At 49.7% G+C, this 12,893-nt stretch overlaps 1 protein-coding gene across 1 annotated transcript in view; it reads right to left on the bottom strand.

Moving 5' to 3' along the window:
* Nucleotides 1–12,893, bottom strand: part of FBN3 (fibrillin 3) — a 157,704-nt gene that overhangs the window by 38,848 nt on the left and 105,963 nt on the right. Inside the window, exons 37-45 of the mRNA XM_060275350.1 lie at nucleotides 12,282–12,443; nucleotides 11,945–12,013; nucleotides 10,542–10,667; nucleotides 8,281–8,406; nucleotides 6,171–6,320; nucleotides 4,648–4,719; nucleotides 2,670–2,795; nucleotides 1,709–1,834; nucleotides 419–544 (exon numbers count right to left, since the gene is read on the bottom strand). Coding sequence (XP_060131333.1) covers nucleotides 419–544; nucleotides 1,709–1,834; nucleotides 2,670–2,795; nucleotides 4,648–4,719; nucleotides 6,171–6,320; nucleotides 8,281–8,406; nucleotides 10,542–10,667; nucleotides 11,945–12,013; nucleotides 12,282–12,443 — 1,083 coding nt within the window. The remainder of the gene's footprint in view (nucleotides 1–418; nucleotides 545–1,708; nucleotides 1,835–2,669; nucleotides 2,796–4,647; nucleotides 4,720–6,170; nucleotides 6,321–8,280; nucleotides 8,407–10,541; nucleotides 10,668–11,944; nucleotides 12,014–12,281; nucleotides 12,444–12,893) is intronic.

The raw sequence follows: 12,893 nt of genomic DNA, 5'->3' as shown, positions 1-12,893 counted from the left end.
AAAACAGCGAGAGGGGATTGATGTGACATCTATGGATGCACTTCAGAGCCTCTGAAGCAATCCTAAGAATAACCCAGAATGATTAACTCTGCATTGTATACAGGCCAGTGCCGGATTTACGTATAAGCTAAACAGGCTATAGCTTAGGGCCCCACTCTCTTGGGGCCCCCCAAAAAAATTAAAGGAAAAGAACACACTGGATGTACATTTCCAAAATATAAAATAAAAAACAAATAAAACAAAACCTACATCCAGCAACAGTCTTTTGTGTTGTGTAGGCTCCTATGATGTAAGTCATGGGCCCCGCCTGCTAGCCTGTCCCCTAAAACATCACTAGTTTGCTCCTTTCTATATATAGGGTGCCTAGAGCCGGGCCTGCATGCAGACAGGCCAGAGGGAGAAGAGGATTCCTACTCACCCATGCACATGGTCAGGTCCCCGGTGGCCTTGAACCCGTTGAAGCAGATGCAGAGGTAGCTTCCTTCCGTGTCCACGCAGTCGCCGTGGCTGCAGACGTTGGGGATCTCCTGGCACTCGTTGCGGCCTGGGGAAACAGGGGCAGGAAACCGGCCCAGGTGAGTGACCGAGAGAAGCCAGCATCTCGGGTACAACCTCTCTGGAAAGTAGAGGGCAACTCGCGTCTTCAAGCAAAGTCACCGAGCAGCCTCCTCTTTGGGATGGGAAGGGTCGTAGCCTAGGGTTACGACGTCCCTGGCTCTGGATGGCTTCAGGAGCTGCTTGCTGGCATGGTGCCTGCCAATTTTCCTCACCAGAAGTCCACAGGGATTCATTATTAAAACCGTGTTTATGGAAGACAATCTCACTCAGCTACGAGGGATCGCCAAAGAAGAAGAAGAATATTGAAGAAGAAGAATATTACTATTGTAGTAATAGTAGTTTCCTTCTTCTTCTTCTTCTTCTTCATCTTCATCCCTATTTTCATCAGAGAAATGATTGGAGGGCATAATATTCTGTGTTCCAAACCAACAGCCGGCAGACTGTGTGCTTTAACAGTTGCCTCAAGTGAATGGAGCTGGAAAATGCCCAAGGGGATCAAGTGGTTGTGTCAACACTTCAGGGAATCCTATCCCTCTCACTGTGGGATGCCAAGAAGCAGATAAACAAGAAGAGTTCTTACCATGTAGTTTATTCAATGTTCACAGAGAGAGACGAAGGAATGCCGTCTCTCTTAAATAATGGCGTTGCTCCGAGTGAAGTCCCACCCCCTCAGTCCCTCCTATTCTACATCACCCTTGCGCCGGCTGATCTGTGCTTTCTGCCTCTTGAGCTTTCTGTTCTCCTACTCTCAATGTACACTGGGTCCTGGGAGAGTGGGGGATCAGGAATGCTTCCAAGAGACACTGAATCTGTTAACTCTCTCTCCCCTGGCGTTTCCTCTTTCTGCTGCTCTCCCAATATTTCCCAGCTTCTCCCCTCTGCAGCCTCTGAACTATGCCCTTCTGCAAACCACTACTCTAAATCTATACTGTCTCCCTCTTCTCTTGGGAGTGCAGGAGGAGGAGGAGAGGGGGGGGCGGTCTCCACCAATCCTTCTCAGTCCAGCCGACAGGCTGCTCTCTGCCTCCTTTTCTCTCCTTGCAGGGAGATCACACAGGCCTGGAGTTAAAGGGAAGGGGGCTGTTCGACTACCCCAAGTGAAGCCCCCCACCCCCAGGCCTGGGGTGCAAAGGAATGCCTCCCGACTTACCCACGCAGGCTCCGCTGGGCGACAGCTTGTATCCGGAAGAGCACTCGCACCGGTAACTTCCCGGGCTGTTGAGGCAATCGGCGTTTCTCTGGCAGAGGTTCTCACCGCTGCTGCATTCGTCAATGTCTGCAGGGGATCGGAAAGGAGGGGGCGGGGCCAGGGGCAACACACAACTTGATTCATCCCACTTGTCTGGCGCATGGGCTCTTCCAGGCAATACGCTCACCAGCACATGCGCAGTGACAGTGCCTTCATGTTTCCAGCCATCCTTTCTGCCATCTTTGTCCCCCCCCCAAACTGGGGAGCCGGCACCCCACCAATCGCATACACAGTGGCGTAGCAAGGTCAGGTGGTACCCGGTGTGGAATTTTTTTTTGGTCAACTCCCCCATTGAAATCCCCCCTCCCTCCGTCCCCTCGGATGAAGATCTCGCCTTCTCCCTCTTCCTCCCTCCTCCGTCGAAGAAAGCCGTGTCCTGCCCTCCTCCAGCAGCCTGGGACAGGGGGCAACAGTGCGCCTCTCGCCCGTGACTCCCAAGCCTCCCTTGAGCTGTCAAAAGGAAGGGGGAAAGCTGTTGGCAAAGTGGCACAGCTCTCCACCTTCACCTGACGGCTCGGGGCAGGCTCAGGAGTCATGGACGGGCAGCACGCCAAATGTCAGCCCCCTTGGTGTGGGTGTGTGCAGCCGCGCTCAAAGCTGTGCTGCTGCTCACGAGGCAAGGCAGGGTCCCCCCAAGAGCAGGACACGGACGGGACGGGCAGGGAGAGCCTGGCCCATCGTTGGGAAGGGGATGCGTCGCGATGCAACTCAACCCTGCTCAGTTCCACAGGCAGTGTCGAGTTGCATTTTGTCACCCCCTTCATTGAAGGCACCCGGGGGCAATACACCCCCACCGCACCCCCCTTTCCTCCACCAGTGCAGATACACCCAGCCCCCGAGGTCTCGTTCCCCGCGACCTCACCTTCGCAGATGAGCAGGATGTTGTTGTAGCTGAAGCCGATGGGGCACTCGCAACGGAAACTGCCGATCTGGTTGATGCAGACCCCGTTGGTGCAGATGGCGGGGATCTCGCTGCATTCATCGATATCTGCGGGAAAGGCAGTGCTTTTTTTTTTTTTGCGCCGGACCGCAGTTATGGCCCCTCTTAGGTGTGCACCATTGTGGTTCACTGCCCCCCGCCATTTCTTGCCTTTATGCAGATGCATAGCAAGCCCAGCTGGTACCCGGTGCAGAATTTTTTTTGTCAACCCCCCCCCCACCGCTTTGCCAGGGCACTGGCAAAGCTGCGCCCTCTTGGGAGCCACGGCTCCCATGTGCCCCCCTCCCTCCCTCCCTGGCTCGCTGTAAAGCAGCAAAGCGGGAGCCTCTTACAGCGATCCAGGGTGGGAGGGAGGGGGGCGGCTCGCTGTAAGCGGCTCTCACTTTGCCGCTTTACAACAAACCAGGGAGGGAGGGAGGGAGGGTGAGCCGTGGCAGGAGCCACTTACGGCAAGCCGGGGAGGGAGGGAGGCTGAGAGGGGTGGGATCCTCTGCTCGTGGAGGATCCTCTACATGCGGCTGCGGCGGCGCGATGGCTGCTCACGCCGCCTTGTCACCCCCAGAGACGTGCCACTGGGAGCGCACCGCCCCCCGTTGTAACGCCACTGCCTTTATGTACTTCGCCCAAGGCGAACATTTCAAATCAAAACAGAAGCCAGTCAGTGGATGCGAGCCTACACTTTTTGTGTGTGTGTTTTTTTTTTTTGAGATCTAGCCACAATTGGTCAAGCTACAGGGCAGAGAAAATTCCTACAGTGGTACCTTGGTTCTCAAACGCCTTGGCACCCAAACGCCGAAAACCCAGAAGTAAGTGTTCCAGTTTCTGAACGTTTTTTGGAAGCCGGACATCTGATGTGGCTGTCGGCTATTGTTTCCGGGGCCCCTGCACCAATCAGAAGCTGTGCCTCAGTTTTCGAACATTTCGGAAGTCAAACAGACCTCCGGAACGGATTAAGTTTGGCGCTTTTGTTTTTGCTATTTATTTTGCGTTTTTGTTTTTGAGGCTTTTTCGGTTCATTTGTTTTTGTGACTGTGCGGAACCCAGTTCAGCTACTGATTGATTGATTGATTGTGTGACTGCGGAAATGGATAAAAGCCCCCCATCCAAACAATGGCTATCATCAGTGCAGGTAAGAATTTTAATTTTAATCATCTGTAATACTGTCTTCTTTATTTTATAGTACAGTACATTGAATATTGCTTTCATTTTATGGATCAATGGTCTCGTTAGATAGTAAAATTCGTGTTAAATTGCCGTTTTAGTGGTTGTTTTTAAAAGCCTGGAATGGATTCATCCGTTTTGCATTACTTTCTATGGCAAAGCACGCCTTGGTTTGGGAACGCTTTGGTTTTGGAATGGTCTTCCGGAACGGATTAAGTTTGAGAACCAAGGTACCACTGTATTTCCTTTTCTTCAATCCGTCTCCCATATAGCGGGCTTTAAGCTTCGCAGCCAGGCCTCTGCCATTGCATTTGCAGCCCAATAAGGATTGAGTTTACTCAGCAGCCATGAAATATTATGCGTCAGTTGGAAAAGAGAATCAGAAAACTGGGTTTCTTGGGAATCAGGAGCAAATATCCTGGAACGTTTCGTTGAGAGTTTCATTCCGACATTGCCTTTGACTTTTCCCACTGCAAAAGCACACTTTTCGAGAGTTTATGACCGCAAAATCTCCTTTTCCTGGGCAATCATACTAGCTCAGTTTTGGCAAAGAGACAACAGTTGCACCTTGAAAAGCCCAAGGGGGAATGCTATCAGCAGAAGATATGAATAAAGGAGACTGGGGTCATAGCTGCCAAGTTATCCCTTTTTTTAAGGGAAATTCCCTTATGCTGAATAGGCTTCCTCGCGAGAAAAGGGAAAACTTGGCAGCTATGACTGGGGTTTGGGGTTCACTTACCGATCGGTTTCCCAGTGTGAATATCAATGATGAATCCAGGGGCCTGATTGCCACATAGGATCTGGTATTCAGCTGCAAGAGGAAGCAGTAAAGAAAGATTTGCTCATACGTTGCAACAGGATGCAAGAGACATTCTCTTTGCACGACCTCAGGTGTGAGCTGAAGGCAGTCCAGTACCAGGAGGTTTTTAATGCTTGGTGTTTCTTATCATGTTTTAGATATGCTGTAAGCTGCCCAGAGTGGCTGGGGAAACCCAGCCAGATGGGCAGGGAATAATAATAATAATAATAATAATAATAATAATAATAATAATAATAATAATATATTTATACCCCGCCCATCTGGCTGGGTTCCCCCAGCCACTCTGGGCGGCTTCCAACAAAATATTAAAATACAGAAATCCATCAAACATTAAAAGCTTCCTTAAACAGGGCTGCCTTGAGATGCCTTCTAAAGGTCTGGTAATTGTTGTTCTCTTTGACCTCTGGTGGGAGGGCATTCGACAGGGTGGGTGCCACTACCGAGAAGGCCCTCTGCCTGGTTCCCTGTAACTTGGCTTCTCGTAGCGAGGGAACTGCCAGAAGGCCCTTGGCGCTGGACCTCAGTGTCCGGGCAGAATGATGGGGGTAGAGACGCTCCTTCAGGTATACTGGACCGAGACTGTTTAAGGCTTTCAAGGTCAGCACCAACACTTTGAATTGTGATCGGAAACATACTGGGAGCCAATGGAAGTCTTTCAAGACTGGTGTTACTCCCAGTCACCAGTCTAGCTGCCACATTTTGGGCTTAGTTGCAGTTTCCGGGTCACCTTCAAAGGTAGCCCCACATAGAGTGCATTGCAGTAGTCCAAGCAGGAGATAACTAGAGCATGCACCACTCTGGCGAGACAGTCCGCAGGCAGGTAGGGTCTCAGCCTGCGTACCAGATGGAGCTGATGAACAGCTGCCCTGGACGCAGAATTGACCTGCACCTCCATGGACAGCGGTGAGTCCAAAATGACTCCCAGGCTGAGCACCTGGTCCTTCAGGGGCACAGTGACCCCATTCAGGACCAGGGAGTCCTCCGCACCTGCCCGCCTCCTGTCCCCCACGAACAGTACTTCTGTCTTGTCAGGATTCAATCTGTTAGCCGCCCTCCATCCTCCAACCGCCTCCAGGCACTCCCACAAGACCTTCACCATAATAATAATAATTAACAACTCAGGTTCAGCCAAGAGCACTTGCAAACCCCCAATTTAAACTGATCTGTGCCTTTGACTGTGTCTGGGATGCAGGAATCTTTTTTTTTTCTTTGCAAGACCTTAGGCGTGTGAACTAGTGTGAACTCAGGTTCAGCAAAGAGGACCTTGGTTTGCAAGGTCCCTTGGGTTTCCCTCCACTAATGGATTGCCCATGTCTCCCACTGCGACAAGCGGAAAGGACAAAGTTCTTCTTGCAGTGCTAGGTGGAAGCTGACCAGTAACTCTAAGCAACACGTTACGGGAGATTTCAGTGACCGGGGAAGCCACGGGGCTGCTTGCTTACAGCTGGCCGGGGTGGGGCAAGGCTCGCAGGGCTTGTTCCAGGCTTTCCCGATGTTGTACGAACAGCAGCACATCTTCTTGGTCATGTTGAAAGAGAGCTCGTTCTCGCACGTGTCGTTGTAGTTCCTGTAGCAGAGGCTCTTCCTCATATCTGGAGAGGCGGAAAGACTCGCTCAGGCTGGCTCAAGTCTGCATTGTGGCGGCCGATTGTGGCAGCCGCTTCTCTCCCTCCTTCTCTCCGCAGCCAGCAAGGCACCCTTTTCCATGGGTATGATCTCAGACTCGGAAGCAGGAAGACTCTTGCCTCGGCACCCGAGCCCCAGCTCTGGAAAAGGATGCCTCGCTGGCTGGCTGCAGAGGCTTCTAGTCTCTCTTTCTGACTTTGTGGGTGCTTGGCCCCCCGCAATTACATCATTGTGAGTGCCCAAGCACCCACAGCCCCCTGAAGTCGGCTCCTATGCCTAGCTGACCTGTGGAACTCCCTCCCACAAGCTCTGTGACAACCACCTTGCTTGCCTAAATCCTACTGATTTTTCACTGGGAATCTGGACTAAATAAAGCCCCCCCCGACAATAATTTTTATTAGTTTTCGATTACAATAATGCAATGGTAGCCTCATTATAACAATGCCAAATTAGAATTCATTTGTTCTTGTTTAGACGTTTAGACGTGTCCGACTCTTATGGACCAGAGCACGCCAGGCACTCCTGTCTGGAAATGTCATCACTTCCACAATTGCTAATCCCAATAATTCAGATGCCAAATTATATAATTTAGGTGCCCCTCCCCCACGCTAGAATTGATGGTTTGATGATTTACTTCGTTTCTGCGCTCCAAAATCTCAATTACATTCCAGTCAAAATAGTCAAAATAACAATCCCTTACACATTAACTGCAATATTAATGACACCCATTCCTTTTGACACATTAAATGATTTATAAACCCATAGGTGAATGCCCCTTAGCCCGATACGGCAACCAAGGGTCTCCGGACATTCTAGCAACCTCAATTCTTTTAAGAGCTGTGTCCCATTTTCCCAGCTCTGGGCTGCCTTTTCCCTGCCGAGGGCTGCATCCCCAGAGCGCACGGAAACGCCGTTTACCTTCCCACCGCAGTGGTACCTATTTATCTACTTGCACTTTGACGTGCTTTCAAACTGCTAGTGTGGAGAGAGATTTGCTAATTGTATTATTGAGCTAAATCTGATCATATAGTTGCATTGTATAATTCTGTTTGTATGGCTTAGCCCCCCCCCCCCAATATCCCTGGGATATCTTGCTTAAAATGCTTTTTCTTTGCCTCGGCGTCTGTGCACCAAAGTGGGCCAAAGTGTAATAAAAACATTCGAGAGCAAGACAGAATGCCCTGCTAAGCTATCAAGGCCGGATGACTGTCTTGTCTGATGCTAGCAGTCTGACGCAAAGAGCAGGCAAGATAGATAGGAATTCAAGCCCCCACTCAAGGCTGAGTGAGGATGCTACCGGGGTAGCATTGCTGAGTCAGCATGTGTTTATGACAGGATACGGATTTTCCTTATATGGATTTGTAACCCATGACCCCCTTGCGTGCGCACATTTACAGAGGAGGGGGAAGGAGCCCAAGAAGTGTATAAGAATGTTTGCAAATTTGTGTTTCTGGACACTTGTCGTGAGCTGATCACCAAGAGTCTCTTAAATTTAAGAATTAAACTCTTTCTCTGAATGGAACTCAACCCCGGTGTCGTTATTGACTGTCACTGTCCCTGCCTGGGCTCAACTTAAGGACCCTTAGTAGCTAATAAGGCTACACTACGTGGACAGGAGCTGGGGCAGGGCAAAGGGAGCTTCCTCCGTGGTGGGAATTCGAACCGCTGACCTTCCGATCGGCAAGCCCAAGAGGCTCAGGGGTTTAGACCACAGCGCCACCCGCATCCCTTCCCCTCTGTGGTAGCCTGTCGGTGGCTTGGGTGGGGGTGGCCAGAGAGCCAGTGTTGTGGGTCTCCTGAGCCCCCAAAAACCACCCTCCTCCCTTTTCTCCCAATACCCCTCGTTCCCCCCATTCCCTCCTTGCCGAACCAAAGTCCAGGCGAGCGTCTGGCATTAGCACCCCCCCCCCCATGAGGCCTCCGTACCCATGCAATTGTTTCCTCCGTTGACTTGCATGTACTCTGGCGGGCAAACACAGGTGTAATTCCCCAGGGTGTTGTAGCAGGTCCCCGGACCGCAGATCCCAATGTGAGCTGAGCATTCGTCAATGTCTGGAGAGAGAGAGAGAGACAGAGACAGAGAAGAGAGGGAGGCAGTCAATGAGAGGGCCCTGATGTTTGATGGTCACCTGCCAATGCCTGGCAGAGCTTTGCACCCTCACCCTTTTATCATAATTATTATTTTCATTTTATTTTATTTTGACAAAGTACTGTAATGATAATAAATAAATAAGAATAAAAACATGCACCCCACCACCGAGACCATTCCATTGTAACTATCCAACCTTCCAATTGATTGATATTTATTACGGCCATTGGTCCATCACACAACAATTCCCATACCAACATATATGTACTTAAACCTCCAAATTTAAAACAGCCAAAAACTTTCAAAAAACAACAACAACAAACAAAAACAAAACAAAAACAAAAAAACCAACAGCATACAATACAATAAATTTGCAACATAAACATCGCCCTCTGCTCATAGATTAATAAAAGACATCAGTTGATATCACCTAATTACACCCTAAAACATAAATCATGGTTTAAAAGGGTTATCCGAGCCGCACAGGAGTCCGTTTTTCTTCTTTAGGGATAGGACGCTGATCAAGAATCTGGCAACCGTGTGTGATCTTAAGGGGTCTTCATCATTTTGGTAGATATCTCAGTTTGGCTTCATTCGGATCATCGGCGATTCCCTTTAGATATGGAGCAAGAAACTTGCTCGTGGCCGATGAGTGAAGAGCACAATCAAGGATTATGTGATGCAACGATTCCGGTGCCCCACAATTACAATCACATAAGAGCGATATCTGTCCATTGGAAAATCTATTTCTCAGCACGTTCGATGGGAAGGTGAAAAAATTCAACCCCTCCTGCGATGGTTTGACCCCTTTCTGTTTCAACGGTACAGTCATACCTCGGTTTAAGTACGCTTCGGTTTGAGTACTTTCAGTTTAAGTACTCTGTGGACCCGCCTGGAACGGATTAATCCACTTTCCATTACTTTCAGTGGGAAAGTTCGCTTCAGGTTAAGTACGCTTCAGGTTAAGTACAGACTTCTGGAACCAATTGTGTACTTAAACCGAGGTAAAGGTAAAGGGACCCCTGACCATTAGGTCCAGTCGTGACAGATTCTGGGGTTGCGCGCTCATCTTGCATTATTGGCCGAGGGAGCCGGCGTATAGCTTCCAGGTCATGTGGCCAGCATGACTAAGCCGCTTCTGGCAAACCAGAGCAGCACATAGAAACGCCGTTTACCTTCCCGCTGTAGCGGTTCCTACTTATCTACTTGCATTTTGATGTGCTTTCGGACTGCTAGGTTGGCAGGAGCTGGGACCAAGCAACAGGAGCTCACCCCGTCACAGGGATTCGAACCGCCGACCTTCTGATCAGCAAGTCCTAGGCTCAGTGGTTTAGCCCACAGCACCACTGTACAAATTTTTACAAACAACCTCCATATCTCCTCAAAACCATTTCTCCGGCACATTCCTCGCCTTACCTTAACGGCGCATGTTAATTTATCATTAACAGCTATATCCCACGCCTCTTTATACCATTCTTCCATTTTATATTCTGCTTGCCCCTTCCGCTTCCTAGCTATCATAATTCGTGCAGCTGTCAATCAATTTGTGAGCAAGTCCTTCCTTGCCTGCGTACCTTCCACCCCATCGTAAAATCGATAAAAAGGCTACCTCTGCACTTTCAGTCAGCTTTAACCCAGTGATTTCCGTTATCTCCTTAAGCGCCCTTTGCCAAAAAAGAAAGTCGTATGTATTTACAGCCCCACCACATGTGAACATAATTCCCCACCCTTTTGAAAAAATAAAAAAATTGCCATAAAACAGCTACATGCAAATTTGGCACAGAACACAGCTCGAAACAACACGTAACCACAGCAGTTCCAAAAAAACCAGGCCCAATTAAAAACCCGAGAACGTAAGATTTTTTTTCAAACCACCTTCCTAGATCATAGGAAGCAGGCGCCAGGAAAAATGCTGTTTTATGTGGTCTTTAAAACGTTGGCAGTCCATGGAGCTTCTCCACAGGCAGACAGCGGAGTGCCCTGAAGTTTGAAGGAATGCCTCAGCTTCCCATTTTTTACAAGGGAGTTATTATTCATTTTCTCCACAAGCCCAGCCACGACAGTCACTCATTCGGCACCCTTTGCTCTGCAGAGGTACCTTCACAAATGCGGGTGTCCTCATTCAGGTAGTACCCCAAGGGGCATTCGCACTGGAAACTTCCAAAGGTGTTGACGCAGTTTCCGCCTTGGCAGAGGCCTGGAAGCTCCTGACACTCGTCGATATCTGTGCGGGAGAGAAAAGGAACAGAAAAGGGGTGTTGGTGGTTACGGCCGGCCCTGTTGTTTGGCACAGTGGGGCCGGAGGGCAGAGTTGGGTGTGGCTTATCTTTTGCCCCCTAAGCTACCCACCTGACCAGTGGTGGCTGGTACCTGTTGAGACTAGTGGGGTAAAAACCATGGGCAATGCCGAAACTGAGGAAGAGTAGGCCCATTGAAGTGAATGGACCCAAGTTAGCCATGCCCATTATTTTCTTTTTCGTGTGTGTGTGTGTGTGTGTGTGTGTGTGTGTGTATAATTAAATTTTCTGTTTCACAATTTAAAATACTCATTTAAACACCCTTAAAATACCAATGACTTCCCCTTTTCTCTTTCCATGGTTCATTTTGCATATCCTAAATCCCAGCACATTTTGCAAAGAACTATACCATTTGGCATTCCATTATTACACCCATCAAAACTTAATGCAAAGTTTACGGCATTTTTGTTTACTTAGCGGCTGGATAAACCGCATTGCAAAATTTGCAGGAGTGCGAACGCCCAAGGATGGCTGGGTTTCAATTCACGGGCTGCCAGGGAAGTGCAAATCAGGTAGGTTTGCCTTTAAATGTGAACTCAGCTGAATTTCTCAAAACCCAGGACCCAGATATAGCCACTCTTCTCCAGGACCCTGGAAGAATAAGGTTTAAAAAAAGGTAAAGGACCCCTGGATGGTTAAGTCCAGTCCAAGGTGACTATGGGGTTGCGGCGCTCATATCGCTTTCAGGGCCTTCTCGGTAGTGGCGCCTGCCCTGTGGAACGCCCTCCCAACAGATGTCAAAGAGAAAAACAACTACCAGACTTTTAGAAGACATCTGAAGGCAGCCCTGTTTAGGGAGGCTTTTAATGTTTAATAGATTGCTGTGCTTTATTTTTCTGTTGGAAGCTGCCCAGAGTGGCTGGGGAAACCCAGCCAGATGGTCGGGGTATAAATAATAAAGTATTATTATTATTATTTCAAGCCTAGGGAGCCAGCGTTTGTCTGCAGGCAGCTTTCCGGGTCATGTGGCCAGCAGGACTAAACCGCTTCTGGCGCAGCGGGACACCGTGACGGAAACCGGAGCGCACGGAAACACCGTTTACCTTCCTGCCGCAGTGGTGCCTATTTATCTACTTGCACTGCTGTGCTTCCGAACTGCTAGGTTGGCAGGAGCTGGGACAGAGCAACGGGAGCTCACCCTGTTGCAGGGATTCGATCTCGGAAGAATAACCCAGCCGTGAGCAAGCATCTTGGCTATCCTTACCTTCCAGAATGACTGTTATGGGGTTTGGACGGAATCCTTCGCCGCCGGGACAGAGAGTCTTGTATTCCGCTGCAGAGGAAGAGGCACATTACTGAGATTTTATTCTGGAAAGCGGGGGGGGGGGGGGGGGGCTTACAGGCCTTGTCCGCCCTGCTCCCCTTTCTTGCATATTTATTACATTTATATGCCACTTCCCCCCCCCCCAAGTTGCACAAGTGATGTATATCATCATCATCATCATCATCATCTTTTCTATACCACTTTATAGTTTAATGGGAAAAGCTCAAAGCGGTTTACAACACATTAAAACAATACGACATAGATGGACTCCGCTCACTGGTATTGGCTGGAGGGCAGAGCTCGCAAGGATTCCCCCAGGCCCGGCCAAGGGAACAGCAACACGAAGCCCGGGTGACCCCCACGCCGATCTCCGCGCTGCAAGAGATCCCCCCGTCTCCTCGATCCTGCGTGTCCAGGAAGCAGTTCCCGACGCGAGTATCTGGAACGTGAAGGATGGAGAGGAAATTAAGACTAAAGGGAAACACTGTACGAGGGCGAGAGGTAACCTGCAGGGAAGATGTACGGCAGATGAGGTCCTGCGTGGTTGAGTTGGGAGGGACCCCCAAGGGCCATCTAGCCCAACCCCCTTTCTTGCAAGAATCGCAGCAAAAGAACCCGGACGGAGGGCCACTCCAACTCTAACGAAGGAGAGCCAAACACCTAGCCACGGTGTCGATCTGGGGTAGCCAACATGGTGCTCCCAACGTCAGGCTTGAACTCGCATTGGCTTTAGCCAGCATGACCAATGGTCAGGGAGTTGTAGCCCAAAGGTATTTGGCGGTGGCCACAACAGCTGACCTCAGACTCAATTTCGGCGTCATCCGGCAAAGCTTATATGATACCGGGGAGTGAGATGCTGGACTATGCCAAAATGGCAAAACTAACCGGG

Source organism: Zootoca vivipara, chromosome 6 (assembly GCF_963506605.1).
Source record: "Zootoca vivipara chromosome 6, rZooViv1.1, whole genome shotgun sequence".
Lineage (NCBI taxonomy): Eukaryota > Metazoa > Chordata > Lepidosauria > Squamata > Lacertidae > Zootoca > Zootoca vivipara.
This window is presented reverse-complemented; position numbering and strand designations above follow the sequence as displayed.